This window comes from Trachypithecus francoisi, unplaced genomic scaffold (assembly GCF_009764315.1).
Source record: "Trachypithecus francoisi isolate TF-2019V2 unplaced genomic scaffold, Tfra_2.0 Lachesis_group16, whole genome shotgun sequence".
NCBI lineage: Eukaryota > Metazoa > Chordata > Mammalia > Primates > Cercopithecidae > Trachypithecus > Trachypithecus francoisi.
Genome location: NW_022681461.1, coordinates 28,734,346 through 28,754,388, shown reverse-complemented (window position 1 = coordinate 28,754,388; position 20,043 = coordinate 28,734,346). Strand labels below are relative to the sequence as shown.

Sequence of the window (20,043 nt, the reverse complement as noted above, 5' to 3'; positions counted from 1 at the left end):
TTCTTTTCTTTTTTTTTCTTTAAGACAGTATCTTGTTATGATGGCTGGGCTGGGATGCAGTGACTATTCATTCACAGGCACAATCTTGGCTCACTGCAGCCTTGAGCTCCCAGGCTCAAGTGATCCTCCTGCCTCAGCCTCCTGAGTAGCTGAGATCACAGGCATGCACTACCACAGTCGGCTCACATTTGACATCATCTAAAGCATATATAAAATGTGAAGAAAACTTTCACAATTTGCATCCTTTTGTAATACGTGACGGAAATAAAATTCTCTTTTAAAATCTATCAACAATAGGCAAGGCACGGTGGGTGGCTCATGCCTATAGTCTCAGCACTTTGTGAGGCCCAGGCGGGCGGATCGCTTGAGCCTAGGAGTTCCAGGGCACCATGGGCAACATAATGAAACCCTGTCCACAAAAAATACAAAAATTAGCACACACCTGTACTCCCAGCTACTTGGGAGGCTGAAATGGGAGGACTGCCTGAGCCCTAGAGGGGGAAGTTGCAGTAAGCCAGGACTGCACCACTGCACTCCAGCCTGGGCAACAGAGTAAGACTCTGTCTCAAACAAACAAATATATGAGGCAGGGGGATCGCGAGGTCAGGAGATTGAGACCATCCTGACTAACACGGTGAAACGCCGTCTCTACTAAAAAAAAAAAATTAGCCGGGCGTGGTGGCAGGCGCCTGCAGTCCCAACTTGAGAGGCTGAGGCAGGAGAATGGCGTGAACCGGGGAGGCGGAGCTTGCAGTGAGCCGAGATCGCACCACTGCACTCCAGCCTAGGGGACAGAGCGAGACTCCGTCTCAAAAATAAACAAACAAACAAAATCCATGAACAATATTTATTGTGCACTTAACAGGAACCATGCCCTGTCCAAAAAAACTTTACAGGGCTTAACTCATTTTATCCTTACCACAATCCTATGAAGCAGGAACTTTTATAAACTGCATTTTATAAACAAGGCACAGAGAGGTTAACTTCCCCGTTGGTCACACAGCTAGGAAGTGGGCAGAGTACAGATTTACACAAGGCATCCGTCTCCTGGCCCCACATACCCAACTGCTGTAAACCCATACCGGCGGCCAAGCAGCCTCAATTCGTGCATGCACCCACTTCCCAGCAAGACAGAGCTCCCAAGTTCCTCCTGTTTAGAATTTTTGAAGCGGCGGGTCACCAGGCTGTAGTCTCCCTAGGGTCAGGGGTCCTGGTTGCACTCCGTGCTTTGCACAAAGCAGGCTCTCCATTTTTGTTAAATGCACGAATAGTGCTAAGCTGGGAAGTTCTTCCTGAGGTCTAACCTCAGGCTGTTTCCCCACAGAAGAGTGCCTGCGGCCAGTGGCCACCAGGGGTCGCCGCAGCACCCCGCGCTGGAGGGCGGAGCGGGCGGCAGACCCGGAGCAGCATGTGGACTCTCGGGCGCCGCGCAGTCGCCGGCCTCCTGGCGTCCCCCAGCCCGTCCCAGGCACAGACCCTCACCCGGGCCCCGCGGCCGGCAGAGTTGGCCCCGCTCTGCAGCCGCCGGGACCTGCGCACTGGCATCGATGCGACCTGCACAACCCACCACGCCGTGAGTATCCGCGCCGGGAACCGCCGCGGGCCGCACGCCGCGCGCCGCACGCCTGCGTAGGGAGGCGCCGCGCACGCCGTGGACGCTCCGGGGACGCGCGCCGTTCTAGCTCACCCTGCTCGGTCTCAGAGCGGTCTGGCGGTCGCGGCCTTGCAACTCGCTTCTCTAGTTCTCCCGGTTGCATTTGCACTGGCTTCTGCTTTCCGATGGAAAAGGGGACATTTTGTCCAGCAGTGCGACTGCAGGGCACGGCACGGGCGAAGGCAGGGCAGGCTGGTGGAGGGGACCGGTTCCGAGGGGTCTGCGGCTCTCTCCATGCTTGTCACTTCTCAGCGATAACTTGTTTCAATAGTATTAATAGGTGGTATCTGCTAGTATATACATACACATCGTGTGTGTGTCTGTGTGTATCTATATATAACGTGTGTGTGTGTTTGCGCGCACGGGCGCGCACATACCTAATATTTTTAAGGCTGGATTTTTTTGAACGAAATGCTTTCCTGGAGCGAGGTGAAACTTTCAGAGCTGCAGAGTAGCTAGAGCAGCAGGGACCCTGGCTTCTGGAAAATGACCCGACCTTTATTCCCAATTCAGCCCCACTCCACAGAGCTGTGTGACCTTGGGAGATCCCCTAACCTCTCTGAGACGTGGCTTTGTTTTCTGTAGGGAGAAGATAAAGGTGACGCCCTTTTTGCGGACCTGGTGTGAGGATTAAATGGTAATAGCATAGATAAAGTCTTCAGAACTTCAAATTAGTTCCCCTTTCTTCCCTTGGGCATACAAAGAAATATCTGGCCCAGTTATGCCACGACTTGAAAGGAGGAAACCCAAAGAATGGCTGAGGGGATGAGGAAGATTCCTCAAGGGGAGGACGGAGTATTTAATGAGGGTCTTGAAGATGTCAAGAAAGTATTGGAGGGTGTTCCACGAGGAGGGAACCATCTGGGCAAAGGCAAGGAAGGCGGAAGGGGATCCCTTCTGAGTGGCTGGGCATGTATTAGGAGAGATGAAAGAGGCAGGCCAAGTCCAAGCCATGTTTGTGTTGCTCCCCGGAGTTTTTACTTTAGGCTTAAACTTCCCACTTACATGTGTTATTTGGCCCGCATTGTGTTTGAAGAAGCTTTGGGATTGGTTGCCAGTGCTTAAAAGTTGGGACTTAGAAAATGGATTTCCTGGCAGGGCGCGGTGGCTCATGCCCATAATCCCAGCCCTTTGGGAGGCCTAGGCAGGTGGATCACCTGAGTTCAGGAGTTCAAGACTCGCCTGGCCAACATGGTGAAACACTGTCTCTACTGAAAAATACAAAAAGAAAAAAAAGAAAAAGAAAAAGAAGAAGAAGAAAAAGAAGAAAGAAAGAAATGTTAGCTGGGCGTGGTGTCGCACGCCTTAATCCCAGCTACTCCGGAGGTTGAGGCAGGAGAATCACTTGAACCCGGGAGGCGGAGGTTGCATTGAGCCAGGATCACCCACTGCACTCCAGCCTGGGTGACAGAGCAAGAATCCATCTCAAAAAATAATTATAATAAAAATAAAAAATAAAATGGATTTCCCAGCATCTCTGGAAAAATAGGCAAGTGTGGCCATGATGGTCCTTAGACCCCCTCTAGGAAAGCAGACATTTATTACTTGGCTTCTGTGCTCTACCTGAGCTGCTGCGTATTGGGCTTCCACCCCTGGCTGTGTGGACAGCATGGGGTGTCAGCAAAGTTGTTTTTTTGTTGTTGTTGTTGTTTTGAGACGGAGTTTCCCTCTTATTGCCCAGGCTGGAGTGCAGTGGCTCAATCTCAGTTCACTGCAACCTCTGCCTCCCGAGTTCAAATGATTCTCCTGCCTCAGCCTCCTGAGTAGCTGGGATTATAGGCTAATTTTTTAGTAGAGATGGGTTTCTCCATGTTGGTCAGGCTGGTCTCGAACCCCCAACCTCAGGTGATCCGCCCGCCTTGCCCTTCCAAAGTGCTGGAATTACAGGCGTGAGCCACCGCATCCGGCAGTCAGCAGAGTTTTTAATTTAGGAGAATGACAAGAGGTGGTACAGTTTTTTGGATGGTACCTGGTAGCTGTTAAGGGCTGTTGACTGACAAACACACCCAACTTGGCGCTGGCGCCCAGGAGGTGGACACTGGGTTTATGGATAGATGGTTAGCAACCTCTGTCACCAGCTGGGTGTCTTTTTTCCGTACCGAATTAATCACATTTGTTTAACCTGTCTGTTATCTGCCTTGCACATCTTGGGTATTTGAGGAGTTGGGTGGATGGCAGTGGCAACTGGGGCCACCATCCTGTTTAATTATTTTAAAGCCCTGACTGTCCTGGATTGACCCTAAGGTCCCCTTGGTCTCCAAAATTCATCAGAAACTGAGTTCACTTGAAGCCCTCTTCCCCACCCTTTTCTCTATCCCTTACATCTACTTCTAGAGCAGCTGTTCAACAGAAACAGAATGGGAGCCACACACATAATTCTACATTTTCTAGTTAAAAAGAAAAAAAATCATTTTCAACAACATGTTTATTCAACCTAGTACATACAAAATATTATCGTTCCAACATGTAATCAGTATTTTAGAAATCAGTAATGAGGCCAGGCACTGTGGCTTACTCCTGTAATCCCAGGAGTTTGGGAGGCTGAGGCTAGTGGATCATCTGAGATCTGGAGTTCAAGACCAGCCTGGCCAACATGGTGAAACCCCATCTCTACTAAAAATTAGCTTGGCATGGTGGTGGGTGCCTGTAGTCCCAGCTACTCGGGAGACTGAGGCATGAGAATCACTTGAGCCCAGGAAGCGGAGGTTGCAGTGAGCCGAGATTTTGGGAGACTCTGTCACACACACACACACACACACACACAATCAGTAATAAGATATCTTACATACTCTTGCATACTCATATACTTCCAGCATATCTCAATTCACAATTTCCAAGTAAATGCTCGATCTCTATTTAGTTTTATAAAATTGACAATTGAAAATGATGGTTCACATAGTCAAGTTGTTCCAAAAACACTTAAATGTCTCCTAGGCCGGGTGTGGTCACTCACACCTGTAATCCCAGCACTTTGGGAGGCCGAGATGGGTGGATCATCTGAGGTCAGGAGTTTGAGACCAGCCTGGCCAACATGGTGAAACCCTGTCTCTACTAAAAATACAAAAATTAGCTGGGTGTGGTGGCGGGTGCCTGTAATCCCAGCTACTCGGGAGGCTGAGGCAGGATAATTGCTTGAACCTGGGAGGCGGAGGTTGCAGTGAGCTGAGATCACACCACTGCACTCCAGTCTGGGCGACAGAGCGAGACTCTGTCTCCAAAAAAAAAAAAGAAAAAAAGTCTCTTAATAATGTTATTACTTTATTATCACCTCAAATAATTAAAATTAAATAAAGTCGAAAATCCAGGTCCTCAGTCCCATTGGCCACATTTCTAGTGCTCAGTAGCCACGGGGGCTGGTGACCACCACATGGGACAGCGTAATTTAGTGCCTGATCATTGGTTCTCAGATCTGGCTACTTAGCAGAATCAAGAATCCACAGAAATGGCTTTTAAGAGCACAACCCCAAAGTCCCCAGCCCCAACCTTACTTACCTGGAGGCTGGGAAGGACTCTGGTTCCACAAGGCAGCCTGTGTTTAATTGAGGGATGTGACAGGGGCTGCGTCTTTAATGTTTCCTCTTAAATGCTAGAGACAGCCTCGAGGAGGAGATGACTAGATGTGTCTTAGTCCATTTTCTGTTGCTTGTAACAGAATACCTGAAACTGGGCAAGTTATATGGTAAAATAATGCTTTTTTACTGCTCTGGAGGCTGAGAAGTCCAAGGTCCAGTCCCTTCTTGCTGGTGGGGACTTCGCAGAGTATTGAGGCAGCACGGGGCGTCCTATGGTAAGGGGCTGACTGTGTTACCTCTTTTCTTTTCTTATAAAGCCTAACTAGTTTCACTCCCATGATAACCCATTCATCTATGAATGGATTAATCCATTCTTGAGGGAAGAACCTTCATGACCCAGTCACCTCTTAAAGGCCCCACCTCTCAGTACTGCCACATTGAGAATTAAGTTTCAACATGAGTTTTGGAGGTGACAGACATTCAAACCATAGCATGCTGCCTCTTAAATAACTCAGTAAGCTCCTGTGGCATCTACTTCTGCATGCCTTGGACAGCTTTTAGACATCTGTTTTCCTAGAGGGACAAGACCATCACCTGTGATCCTATGACCTTTTGGCTTTAGGCCTAACAAGCAAGTTATACCCTCACTCACTTTCAAATCATTTTTATTGTCTTGCAGACAATTTACACAAGTTTACACATAGAAAAGGATATATAAATACTTATACTGCTGCCATGCACAGTGGCTCATGCCTGTAATCCCAGCACTTTGGGAGGCCGAGGCAGGTGGATCACGAGGTCAGGAGATTGAGACCATCCTGGCTAATACGGTGAAACCCCATCTCTACTAAAAATGCAAAAGAAAAAATTAGCCGGGCATGGTGGTGGGCGCCTGTAGTCCCAGCTACTTGGGAGGCTGAGGCAGGAGAATGGCGTGAACCCAGGAGGCAGAGCTTGCAGTGAGCTTACAGATGGTGCCACTGTACTCCAGCCTGGGCGACAGAGCGAGACTCTGTCTCAGAAAAATAAATAAGTAAATATTTATACTGCTTAAAAACTAATAATAAATGCTATGGTCTGCATGTTTGTGTCACCTCACCATTCATATGTTAAAACCTAATCACTGAAGTGATATTAGGAGGTGGGGCCCTTGGGAGGTGATGAGGTATGAGGGTGGAGCCCATATGATTGAGATTAGTGCCCTTCTAAAATAGCCCAGCGGAGCTTGTTCACCCTTACACAGTGACAAGGCATCATCTATGAACCAGGAAACTGGCCCTCCCCAGACACCAGAGCTGTTGGTGCATTGATCTTGGATTTCCCACCCTCCAGGACTCTGAGAAACACATTTCTATTGTTTATAAGCCACCCAGTGGCTGGTATTTTGTTAGAGCATCCCAGACTAAGACAAATAACAAATACTTGTATCCCTGACACCAGGTTAAGAGATAGAATTTACTTGTTCCTCAGGAGGCCCTTGTCCTCACCCCATCACTGCCCCGTCCTCCCTAGAGGAATCTGCCAGCCCGAATTCTGTTAATCATACGCTCCTTTTCTTAGAGTTTGACGTCCTCTGTATCTCCCCCAATCCATGTATTGTTTATATACAAGGTGTTCTGCCGTATCTGTTCTGGTGTGGCTTGCCCCCTTTTGTTCAACACTGTTTTTGAGCGTCATCTGTATGGATGCATGCAGTTGTCATTTATTTGTTTTCACTGCTGGATAGTGTCCGGTTGGGTGAATATATCACACTCTATATCACTCTCTCCCCAGGCTCCTTTAGGTGACATTTGGTTGGTTGCAGTGTTCTGTTATGATGGTGCTGCTGTGACTGTTCTTGTGCATGGACAGAAGTTCCTTTCAGGTGAATTTCTCAGAATGGAATTGCTGGGCAAAGGGTCAGCCAATAGTCAACTCGTTTGATGCCAAAAGTGGTTGTACCAGTTCATCCTCCCCCTGCGAGGCATGAGTCCTGATTCACTCTTCAAGTGCTGTGGTTTGACGGGGCCGGGGGCGACAAGGGGACACCTGGGAAGGAAAGCTGGGCTCTGTGCTGACCACCCAGGCCACTCCTTACCAGGGGATGGGCAATGATTGGGTCAAGTGGTTCCTGACCCATGGGCCTGAGACTTTAGGCCCAGAAACTAATATTTCCTCAAATGCATCCTGTGAGCTGGCACTGTGTGAGCAAGCACACACATCTGAAGACTCAAGCTAGGCAAGCCTACCATGACTTGTGGTCCAAGGGCTCATGGGTGACCTGGAGTTAGAGGGAGAGGTGGCCACCGGGTGGCTTTAGAAAGAACACTCATCCTGGCCAGGTGCAGTGGCTTACACCTATAATCCCAGCACTTTGGGAGGCCAAGGTGGGTGGATCATGAGGTCAGGAGTAAGACCAGCCTGGCTGACATGGTGAAAACTCACCTCTACTAAAAATATAAAAATTATCTGGGCATGGTAGCACATGCCTGTAATCCCAGCTACTCAGGAGGCTGAGGCAGGAGAATCGCTTGAACCCGGGAGGCAGAGGTTGCAATGAGCCGAGATCATGCCACTGCACTCCAGCCTAGGTGACAAAGTGAGACTCTTGTCTCAAAAAGAAAAAAGAAAAAGAAAGAAAACACTCATCCTATGACCTTGACCTCCAAGCTTTGCCTCCCTCAAGCAGAACAGAATGGAGCCTCCCTCAGGCAGAGGCCGATGTTTGCCTCTGACCTAGGTCTCCATGCTTTTGTTCAGAGCCTGAACACCCTCAGGCTCTGTGCTTGGGGTATTTCTGTTCTCTTGTTTTATGATCATGGTTGTGAGGTTTGTTGTGAGTACCATGATCCCTTCCTTCAGAGGAGTAAACTGAGGTTCCAAAAGATTTAGCAGTTGCCCAAGGAATATTAAATTGACAAAAGCAGGTAGGATATAAAACAAGGAGTATTTGGCAATGGTTCTTTTTTATGATTAGAAACAGCCGAATAAAGACTTCTACGTGTGCCTTTGAATGAGTAACCTACATTTGACCAAACCTCCCACCAATAACAACCATCAAATCTCTATTAAATTAAAAACACACACACACACACACAAAACAGCTATTGTGAAGGTATCAGCAACTAAGACGACTAAGGTTTGAGGGGCCAGGATCCTGGAGATTCAGGAACTTCCCCGAGGTGAGCCTGACATTCTCAGACACTTTTCCTTGGATGTTTTGAGCACTGCTCTGATTGCTGGGAAAACAGTTCCTTCCACTGTGCACACACTCTGGGGCCAGACAGCTTGGGTTCAATCCCAGCTCTGCCACTTAATGTCTCTGTGTCTGTGTAAGCAAGTTACCCTTTGGTGTGTCAGTTTCCTCATCTGTAAAACACAATAGTTGATCCTGATTCGTTAAGATTCTGTACTTGTGAATTTGCCCACTTGCTAAAATCTGTTCCCCCAAAATCAGTACCCCTGGGCCTTTTGCGGTCATTTCAAAGATGTGTGCAGAGCGGCAAAAAAATGTGAGCTCCTCCAGGCTCATGTTCCCAGCCAAGGTTCGACAAAGTGCTGCCCTCCCTTCTTATTTCAGCTGTCATAGTGTAAAGAGTGTTCTTTTCACAGTCTGGTTAATGCCATGTTTTTCACATTTTTATGCTTTTTTCTGGTGATTTCTCTGTTAAAATTGTCTCCAAGTGTAGTGCAAAGTTCAGCACGAGGAGGCTGTGATGTTCGTTACAGAGAAAATGCATGTGTTAGAGAAGCTTTGTCAGGCATGAGTTAAGGTGCTGTTGTCCTGAGGTCAATTAATTTGTTGTTGTTGTTTGAGACAGGATCTCCCTGGTTGCCCAGGCTGTTGGAGTGCAATGGTGTAATCATAGCTCACTGCAGCCTCTACCTCTCTGGTTCAGCCTCCTGAGTAGCTGGGACTACAGGTGCACCCCACCACACCCAGATAATGTTTTTGATTTTTTTTTTTTTTTAGGTGGAATTTTGCTCATCGCCCAGGCTGGAGTGCAATGGTGTAATCTTGGCTCACTGCAACTTCCACCTCCCGGATTCAAGCAATTCTGCCTCAGCCTCCTGAGTAGCAGAGATTACAGGCACATGCTATCACACCTCGCTAATTTTTGTGTTTTTAGTAGGGACGGGGTTTCACCATGTTGGCCAGGCTAGTCTTGAACTCCTGACCTCAGGTGATCCACCCGCCTCTGCCTCCCAAAGTGCAGGGATTATAGGCATGAGCCACAACACCCAGCCTCATGTTTTTTATTTTTCAAGTTGAAATAGGTCTCTCTATGTTGCCCAGGCTGGTCTCAAATTCTTCAGCTCAGGTAATCCTCCCACCTTGGCTTCCCAAAGTGCGGGGATTACAGGTGTGAGCTACCATGCCCAGCCAAGATCAGTGTTAATGAATCAACTATATATTTCATAAGGTGTCTTTAAACAGAAATAAGGTTATATATTGATCGATTGGTAACAATGTTGTGACCAGCAGCTTAGGAGGACCTAGCCTTGTATTTCTCCTATAAATAATTTGCTTGTTGAGTGTTTGTGGCAACTTTGTAGCACATAACTGTTGAGAATAAGGATTGTAATAAGAGTACCTCCCTCACAGGATTGTAATGAGGACCGAGTCCATTTATGTAAAGGCTGAGAGCAGTGTCAAGCAGACGGTGAACACTCTAGAATGTGCGATAGCTCTAACAGTGGTTATCATGGCTGCCCTCTCACTTCTTCAGAGCCATGTGTTTCTAGGTCTGCACTCTGCCCTAACCTCCCACTCCACTGTCCACCAGCCCGTTTCCTCCTCCACTCACTTCCCAGCCCTGTGCCTTCTGCCTTCCCTTTTCTGAGTTTGCTAAGGGCACTGCTGGCTCAAGAGTAGTAACAGTCTCTCACCTCTTCTCTCCATGGCAACCAGTGACCTTTGGAGAATGTAAATCTTATCTCCAATCTCTTAAAGCCCTTCAGTGCCTTCCCAGGATGAGGTCCTTGGCAAGACCCAGGCCAACCCCGCCTCCCTCCATCAACTTCCCTGCATCTCTCCACTCCAGCTGTACCACTCTCGTACCCCACTGGCTCTTGTCTGATTATTTCCGTCATCTCCCCAGCTGGTCAGCAGAGCTGGTGGTAATCAACTCAGACCCTGTCACCTGGATGCTCAGCAGTTAGGGACTAAAAAAAAATCAACAGGTCACATTCTCTCCTGCAGATCTTGCTAATAAGATCTGTCAGACAGCAGTCAGCAGTCAGAGCCAATCTTCTGGACTTCAACAGGCTTCTGCCTCTTGCTATTTCCTGTTGCTTCTCTTAGTGACCTTTTAAGAGCATTGTGGATGCCTCCCAGCCTCCTGCTAACCATTCTGTAACCTGAACAGCCTGCAGTAGCCCTGCCCTGCAGAACTTCCTGATGTGATGGAAATGCTGTGTCTGCACCACTAGCCGCATGTGGCCACAGGATTCTTGAAACTGGTGGTGCAGTTGAGGAGCTGACTTTATTTTACCTCATTAAATTTAAATGTAAATAGCTACATGTGGCTTGTTGGCTAGCCTATTGGACAACACGGGCTTAGAGAGACACAGAGAGACCTCACTGTAATGCACTAAAAGGTAAAAAAAAAAATTCCTAAGAAATATTCCTAAAAAACTTTAACATAGGGCCGTGTGCGGTGGCTCATGCCTGTAATCCCAGCACTTTGGGAAGCTGAGGAGGGCAGATCACTTGAGGCCAGGAGTTCAAGACCAGCCTGGCCAACATGGTGAAACCCCGTCTCCACTAAAAATACAAAAAATCGGGTGTGGTGGCGGGCGCCTGTAGTCCCAGCTACACGGGAGGCTGAGGCACGAGAATCACTCGAACCCGGGAGGCCGGGGTTGCAGTGAGCCAAGATCGCGCCACTGCACCCCAGCCTGGGGTGACAGAGTGAGACTTCATCTCAAAAACAAAAAACAAACAAACAAAAAAAACACTTTAGCATGATTATGTAACCAAAATGCAGGTTAGTTGTTCACCGGATGCAGAGTCCAATTAACAACAGCAAGGCCTGGTACCAAAAAAAAGTGAATTTATTCTGAAACTAGCTTGGGTAAAGGGTACAAAGCGTCCTGCCTTTCTTTAAAAGTGCTGCTTCCCCTTTGAAGCAAAAGGCGGACACTTTTACAAGGTGAGGGGGGAAGTGTGCAAGGGCAAGTAGGGGGGTCCCTCTGCTAGTTCTGTGCCTACTCTACAGGACAGTTGACTTGGCACCTTCCTGGTTAGAAATAAGCTGTAGCAGTGGCCAAGTGGGCCTGCTTTCGATATGCCCTCCCAGTGAAAGAGAGTCCTGAAGCAACCCCCGGGGGTGGAAGTTCCAGGCCACCACCCACTGGAGGGGAAAGTTCTGTGGTGGCTTTGCTTTGGTCTGCAAATCTGCTGTCAAGCGGAGGAGAGATCTGTGCTCTGGAAGAGCACACAGTTAGAAAAGCTTGCCCTGCAGGGAATGTGTGGTGAGGGGGAGGTGAAAGGTTATATTTGCATTTCTGAAGGGCTAAGTAGGAAACCGCGAGCCAGGGGAGAGGAGAAGAGAAGAGAGGAGATTTTTTTTTTTTTAAGAAAAGTAACATATTCTCTTTTTCTTAGAAAAAGTGGACCACCCGGTTATAGGCACTCTTGAATGTAGAAGTAGCAATATATAAAGTATGCATGAATGGGTTATAATTCACTGAAAATAGTAATGTCCTTCTTAACTTTGGCTTTCAGAGTTCGAACCTCCGTGGCCTCAGCCAGATTCGGAATGTCAAAAAGCAGAGTGTCTATTTGATGAATTTGAGGAAATCGGGAACGTTGGGCCACCCAGGGTAAGATAAAACACCTTCCACTTCATAGGTATCTTCCTCCCTCCTTCCCTCCCTCTCCCATTAAACCTGGTTTTCTTCCTGAGCAGCAACAATCTTAGGCATCTTTCCGTGTGACTGAGTGTCCACCACCTTCTTTTTAATGAAACAGTGTTAGACCGTATGGATGCGACGTAACCCGTTTAACCCCTCCTCTATTGTTGGACATTCAGGTGGTTTCCAGAGTTTCAACAGTATTTTATTCAATATGCTAATAGTTAGGGCAAGCCATGCTGCGATCACAAATAGACCCAAATATTTAATGGCTCAAACCGATAATGTTTGTGTCCTCCTCTCTGGGCAGTACAAGGTTGGCATGCCTTGTGAAGTGAATTAGGAACTACACTCATTCCAGCTTCCAGTTTGGTCCTTATCTGTCAGTGCCTTACTATCTTCTGCATTGTTGAGTCTCATTCACTTTATCCAAGTTCCATTTGCCAGAAAGGGCTAGAAGCACAGAAGGGCTGGAAGTGGCATTTGTTCCTCACTCACGTTCTGGTGGGAAGAACTTAGTGGCGTGGACTTTGCTAACTGTAAGGGAGGCTGGGAAATATAGTCCAGCGAATGCCCTGGAAGAAGCCAGCACTGCATTCCCCATGGAAAGCTATCAGGCATGGCTACAGTCTACCCCCTGCCAACCAGTATCTGCATGAACCCTCCTTCCACACTCAGATGCATTTATCCCCAGCCCCAAGAGAGCCAACCGATCGATGCCCATGTGGTCACCACAGCCACCTCCAAGTCCGAGATTTCCAGGTGACATGCAGTCTCCTCTCTGTCAGCTTTAGTAATGGCTTCTTCAAAACCTACACACAGACACAGACACACACGATGGAGAGGGGCAGGATAACTGCAGCCGTAACTCCATTCAGAAAAGAGGCACAGTGCTGACCACCTGCAGCCCTGGAGACTTGCTGGGCAGCACTGGGTCAACCTTTACCCTGGCAGAGGAGCATGTTCCTCCACAAATCCCTGCTTCAGCTTCCTGGGGGGCTCCTCCTTCTCCTCCTTGTCTGTTATTTTCCTTGGCCACCGGGGAGGCAGGCAGTGGGAAGTGTGCCCTCCTCAGGGGTGAGCAGCCTTCACAGCCCACTTCCTGCTGATAACAGTTTGAGGTTCCACAGGCTGTTTTAAGACTCCAATCGGCTAATTCAGGCCACACTCACTTTTTCTCTCTCTCTCTCTCTCTCTGTTTTTGTTTTTTGTTTTTTGTTTTTAATGAAATCACACCCTGTGACCCAGGCTGGAGTGCAGTGGTGCAATCTCAGCTCACTGCAGCCTCCACCTCCTGGGTTCAAGCAGTTCTCCTGCCTCAGCCTCCTAAGTAGCTGGGACTATAGGCATGCAGTGCCACACCTTGCTAATTTTTGTATTTTTAGTAAAGACGGGGTTTCACCATGTTGGCCAAGCTAGTCTCAAATTCCTGACCTCGGGTCATCCACCCACCTTGGCCTCCCAAAATGCTGGGATTACAGGCATGAGCCACTGCGCCCGACCCAGACTCATTTTTCTTTGAGAGTAGGCTTTTCCCAAAAGTAGGCTTCTGATCTATTCACTTTCAGGCAGTCCTATGTGCCAGGAACCACATCCAAATTTCCTCCCTGGATGGGAGCCTCAGGCTGCCTTATCTCCTTGCATGCCCCCATGCCCAGCTCTCTCAGCCTAAGGGCAGGTACCTTGAGGTCATGTTAAACAATAAGACTGGAGACCAGCAATGCCCTCAGCCTGTCTTTTGCAGGTGGACTGGGTCTCTTGTTTTGGCTCAATGGGAAGCCTTTGCTGTTCAAAGCCTTAGCTTCTCTGGCTGAGTGCAGTGGCTCACGCCTGTAATCCCAGCACTTTGGGAGGCCGAGGCGAGCGATCACCTGAGGCCAGGAGTTCAAGACCAGCCTGGCAAACATGGTGAAACCCTGTCTCTACTAAAAATACAAAAAATTAGCCGGACGTGTTGGCGGACACCTGTAATGCCAGCTACTTGGGAGCCTGAGGCAGGAGAATCGCTTGAACCTGGGAGACAGAGACTGCAGTGAGCCGAGATCATGCCACTGCACTCCAGCCTGGGTAACAAGAGCAAAACTCCATCTCAAAAAAAGAAGAAGAAGAAAAAAAGCCTTAGATTCTCCCTTTGACTTTCCACGTTTGTGCAGCCTTTTATCTCCAATGCTCCATTTCATTCCATCTGCTGGCTTACTCTTTTCTTGTCACATCTACTAAAAACAACAAGAAGCCACCCATATTCAGGAACATTTTAACTGTCCCCAGAGCTATATGCTCAGTAGGCTTACAGTTGGCCCACCAGGTTAGCTGAGACTCAGATTTCCAGAGGGCTTGCATGGCTCACAAGGTCTGAAGAGCCTCTGAGCCTCCCAGCCTGCGGTGTCTGTTCATTGACTTTGCCACAGTCTCAAAGGGGCACAGCATGCTGCATGTTTGAGTTTTTTGCTTTGGTGGCATCCATTTCCAGCCTCGGCTTCCAGCATTCCTCCCCCAGCAGACTCTCTGTCGCTTTCTCCTTACTTCTTCTGGCGGTCCTGGGAGGTTGCATAGGGCCCTTGCAGGATGCCCCAAGTCCAGCTCCCTCTGGCCTCTGGGAAGCACATCCTTGACCTGCCATGTGTAGGAAGACAGCCCACTTCTGCCAGGGTCCAACTCTCTGCTGGCAGGTAGCACCTTCCAACCTCTGCACTTTGGACTTTATAACTGTCAGGTATAAAGTCGGTTGTGTCTTTATGTTTCTCAAATTCTTCAAGACACATGTCCATCAATCTCTCCTACCCATTCTCTCCAGCTCACTCTCAAAACACACCCTGTCTGTCCAGCTCACTCTCAAAACACACTCTGTCAGACCAACCACTCCTTTTAAAGGACATCTCCTCACCAATCCAGTCAGGTAGCCTTCCCCACGTTGTATCCTGGAAGTGGGTGATGGACTGGTTGGGGAAGAGGGTCATATGGCAAATCTGTATGTCTTACAGTAATTGTCTAGCAGTCCCCGGTATCTTACTTGAGGCCCCTTGGAAACTTTCAGATAGTGGAGTTGTCTGTTACATATCTTATAACCTACAGATATTAATATATCCTCACGGGGCACAAAAGCTCTTACCAGGATGTTTATTATAATAATACTTTTATTGTTATAATTTACATGCCATAAAACTCACCACTTTAACATATATAACGCAAGCGTTTTTAGTATATTCACAAGGTTGTGCAGCTATCACCACTATCTAATTCCGGAACATTTTCATTACTCCAGAAGGAAACCCTATTCGTGTTAGCAGTCACTCCCCCATTCCGCCTTTCCCTAAAACCCAGCAATCACTAATCTACTTTCTGTCTCTGTGGATTTAAAGTAATTTTAAATTTGAAAAACAGCATCTGTAAGGAAATGTGTCCAATCACAAGCATACAGCTTGATGAATTTGCAAAAAATTGAACAGTCCCGTGAACATACCCCATTAAGCTCAAGACATAGAATGTTACCAGCCGCTGCAAGCAAACTGCCTGCTCACTTCTAGCCATTAACCCCTCCTTCTCTTCCTTCTAGTCATTAACCCCTCAGAGTTTAACTATTCTGATTACCTATAGCATAGGTTAGTTCTGCCTGTTTTTTCACTTTATATAAACTGTCTCATTAAGTATAAACAGTTTGTGTATACTTGTATATTTCTTTCTATCACAATGTTTGTGAGATTCATCCATACTGTTCCTATAGACAATTCTATTTGACAGTGTAGTATTCCATTGTATGAATATACCATAATTTATTTATCTATGGTATTACAAAGGAGTACTTGGACAGTTTCCAGTTTGGGGCTATAGGATAGTTATGATACAAATATTTTAGTATAGTACATGTCTTTTGGTGAACCTGGGCACACATTTCTGTTGGGTATAGCCCCTAAGAGTGGAATTGATGGGTCATAGCATGTAAATGCATTCAACTTTAGTAGATACTGTCCAACAGTTTTCCAAAGTGATTGTCCAACTCACTTGCCTATCAGCAGTATCTGAAAAGTCTAGTTGCTTCTTTTCTTGGCCAACTCTTTTTTCTTTTATTTTATTTTACTGTAAAGACAGGGTTTCACTTTGTCACCCAGGATGGAATGCAATGGCGCGATCACAGCCCACCGCAGCCTTGACCTGCCAGGCTCGGGTGATCCTTCCCACCTCAGGCCCCTGAGGAGCTAGAACTACAGGCATGTGCCACACCCAGCTAATTTTTTAATTTTTTTTGTAGAGATGGGGTCTCTACGTTGTCTCAGACTCCTGGGTTCAAGTGATCCTTCTTTCTTGGCCTCCCAAAGTTCTGGTATTACAGGCACGAGCCACTGCACCCAGCCCATGGCCCGCTCTTGATACGATCTGTCTCTTTCTTTTCTTTTCTTTTCTTTTTTAATGTGAGAAGTGTTAAATAATCTTTTTTTGATATTACACATAAACCACACTAAAATGTCTTTCAGTAAGTAAAATGAACCATTTTAGATACAGAAAATTCTGATTGGATTGGCACAGTTAAGGCCAAAAATATAAAGTTAACGTTGCTACTTTATCTTCAGCCCTTGCCTTTAAGAGGCAAATGAACACAAAATACAGGTGAATCTTGCTTGGTTCTGAGATAGTGAAGGAATTTCCTCCAGTATTTAAATATATTTACATAACCAGTTACATAAATCTAAATATTAAAAAAATCTCCAATAGATTTTAAGATGGCATTCACCATCTTTGTGAAAAGTTGAACATTACTAATGAAATCTGATCATATCTTTAGAAGGAATAAACAATGATAGCATTTACTGAGAGTAACTTGGGTTTTTTTGCGTTTTTTTTTTTTTTTGGTTTTGTTTTGTTTTTTTGTTTTGAGATAGAATTTTGCTCTTGTTGCCCAGGCTAGAGTGCAGTGGCGCCACCTCAGCTCACTGCAACCTCCGCCCCCTGGATTCAAGCAATTCTCCTGCCTCAGCCTCCCAAGTAGCTGGGATTACAGGTTCGCCCCACCATGCCCAGCTAACTTGTATATTTTTAGTAGAGGCAAGGGTTCACTATGTTGGCAAGACTGGTCTCGAACTCCTGACCTCAGGTGATCCACCTGCCTCAGCCTCCCAAAATGCTGGGATTACAGGTATGAACCACCATGCCCAGCCTTTTTTTTTTCTTTCTTTCTTTTTTTGAGACGGAGTCTCACTCTGTCACCCAGGCTGGAGTGCAATCTCAGCTCACTGCAACCTCCACCTCCAGGGTTTCAGCGATTCTCCTGTCTCAGCCTCCCAAGTAGCTGGAGACTATAGGCGTGCACTACAAGCCCAGCTAATTTTTGTATTTTTAGTAGAGACAGGGTTTCACCATATTGTTCAGGCTGGTCTTGAACTCCTCACCTCAGGTGATCCGCCTGCCTCAGCCTCCCAGAGTGCTGGGATTACAGGCGTGAGCCACCGCACCAGGCCCAGAATTACCATTAAAATTCAAAACACCAAACATACTCATTTAACCACAAGCCAGTCTTAGTTAAATCAGGACTGCCCAACAAACATATTCTGTCAGTCATTCATGATCTGAATTCTGGTTTATGAGGTCTGTTAAATGATGGTACACATAAAAGGGTCATAAGACATTTCTCTTTTGTAATAAATAAGGCAGTGGACAATTATTATTCATTAGTAGCTTTTTTGAGATAAGCTACCAAGTCTGTGTTTTCTGCCTTCTTCTTAATGCTGGCAAAGATCATTTTTGTTCAAGGGATGTACTTCTTGGGATTCTCCAAATACTCCATCAGTGTATCCTCTCCCCAGGTGATACCTTTGTTCTTACTGGCGTCTGTGTAAGGGAATCCAACGGCCTGACCTGTCTTCTGCCCAAAAAGACAGACCATGGAGATTTGGCTCAGTTTTGTGCTTGCCTCCTTTTCCATAGTGTGGCACTGGGCATACTTCTGAACCAAAATCTTTCCCAACATCACCCACATTAAATTCTCTCTTTCATCACTGATGCTGCGAGGGTTCCCACCTTTCACATTTTAACCATTCTGGTGGCAGCTCACTGTGATTTTTTAATTTCCATTTTCCTGAAGATTAACAAAGTTGAACACCTTTTTATGTGTTCATTGGGCATTTGGAGATCTTTTATTTATGAAATCTATTCAAGTATTTTCCCCATTTTTTTCTGTTGATTTTTCTTTTTCTTATTTATTAGTAGGTCTTCTTTTTTTTTTTTTTTTCCTTTGAGACAGAGTCTCACTCACTCTGTCACCCGGGGTAGAGTAGAGGGGGCAGTGGGGCGATCTCAGCTCACTGCAACCTCCGCCTCCTGGGTTCAAGTGATTCTCCTGCCTCAGGCCCCCGAGTAGCTGGGATTACAGGCACCTGCCACCATGCCCGGCTAATTTTTGTATTTTTAGTAGAGATGGAGTTTCACCATGTTGGCCAGGCTGATCTCGAACTCCTGACCTCAAGTGATCCACTCACCTCATCCATCCAAAGTGCCGGGATTACAGGTATGAGCCACTGCTCCCAGCCGGTGTTCTTTGTATATTCTGGATGAATCATTTTTCAGATGTATGTAATATGAATATTTTCTCCCACTTTGTGATTTGCCCAACAAAATTTTGGGCGAAAGCAAAATTTTAATAACAAAAGCAATGAAGCATCCTTCATGTCCAGCTAAAGAGGACTGGATAAATAACATAAAATTAAATATTATAAAAATCCATAGGTGCTAATATAGAACAATTTCTAAGACATAATTAAGTGAGAAAATGCAAATTTCTAAGACATAATTAAGTGAAAAAATGCAAAATGCTTCATTTGTATATTAAAAAGAATATGCAGATAGAAGGATACAGAAAAGACTTTTTTTTTTTTTTTTTCCGAGACAGCCTTGCTCTGTCACCCAGGCTGGAGTAGAGTGGCACGATATCAGCCCACTGCAACTTCTGCCTCCTGGTTTCAAGCAATTCTTTTGCCTCACCATCACGAGTAGCTGGAACTACAAGGTCACGCCACCATACCCAGCTAATTTGTTGTTATTATTATTATTATTATTATTATACTGTAAGTTCTGTGATACATGTGCAGAATGTGCAGGTTTATTACATAGATATACGTGTGCCATGGTGGTTTGCTGCACCCATCAACCCGTCGTGTAGGCTTTAAGCCTCTCATGCATTAGATATTTGTCCTAATGCTCTCCCTCCCCTTGCCCCCCTGCCCCCGACAGGCCCCAGTGTATGATGTTCCCCTCCCTGTGTCCATGTGTTCTCATTGTTCAACTCCCACTTATGAGTGAGAACATGTGGTGTTTGGTTTTCTGTTCATGTGTTAGTTTGCTGAGAATGATGATTTCCAGCTTCATCCATGTCCCTGCAAAGGACATGATAATTTTTGTATTTTTAATAGATACGGGGTTTCGCCATATTGACCTGGCTAGTTTCGAACTCCTGACCTCAGGTGAGCCACCCACCTCGGCCTTCCAAAGTGCTGGGATTACAGGCATGAGCCACCTTGCCACCTGGCCCAGAAAGGACTATTATTTGTAGTTGCTTCTGGGAATGGGGTCTGCCTGCTTCTTTCTGTAACCCCTTCCGTGCTGTTTAAATTTTTACTTCGGGCCAGGCGTGGTGCCTCACACCTATAATCCTAACATTTCGAGAGGCCGAGGCACGTGGCTCACTTGATATCAGGAGTTTAGAGCAGACGCTACACTCCAGCCTGGGTGACAGAGTGAGACTCCGTCTCAAAAAAAAAAAGGACAAACTTTTACTTTGTACATGTTATTTTCATCAGTTTAATGAACTTAAATAACAAGTGTGTAAATTTGGTATTAGTAAAATGGAAGCGTTTGGTAATCGTGTGTTTTGGGTTTTGTGTTTCCCCTGCAGCTCTCTAGATGACACCACCTATGAAAGACTAGCAGAGGAAACGCTGGACTCTTTAGCAGAGTTTTTTGAAGACCTTGCAGACAAGCCATACACCTTTGAGGACTATGATGTTTCCTTTGGGGTACCTCTTGACTTCTTTTAATTTTTCTAAGAATTCCTAA

The 20,043-nt window shown here is 46.5% G+C and overlaps 1 protein-coding gene across 4 annotated transcripts in view; it reads left to right on the top strand.

Moving 5' to 3' along the window:
• The first annotated feature begins 894 nt into the window (after positions 1 to 894).
• The window catches only part of FXN (frataxin), a 40,788-nt gene continuing 21,639 nt past the window's right edge, over positions 895 to 20,043 (top strand). For 2 of the 4 annotated variants that reach the window (XM_033237151.1, XM_033237149.1), the window contains exons 1-3: positions 1,061 to 1,573; positions 11,876 to 11,973; positions 19,883 to 20,003. In XM_033237151.1, coding sequence (XP_033093042.1) covers positions 1,409 to 1,573; positions 11,876 to 11,973; positions 19,883 to 20,003 — 384 coding nt within the window. In that variant the 5' untranslated portion in view covers positions 1,061 to 1,408. Of the gene's footprint in view, positions 1,574 to 2,239; positions 2,292 to 11,875; positions 11,974 to 19,882; positions 20,004 to 20,043 lie in introns of all 4 variants that reach the window. The other 2 variants (XM_033237152.1, XM_033237150.1) reach the window with 2 other exon arrangements.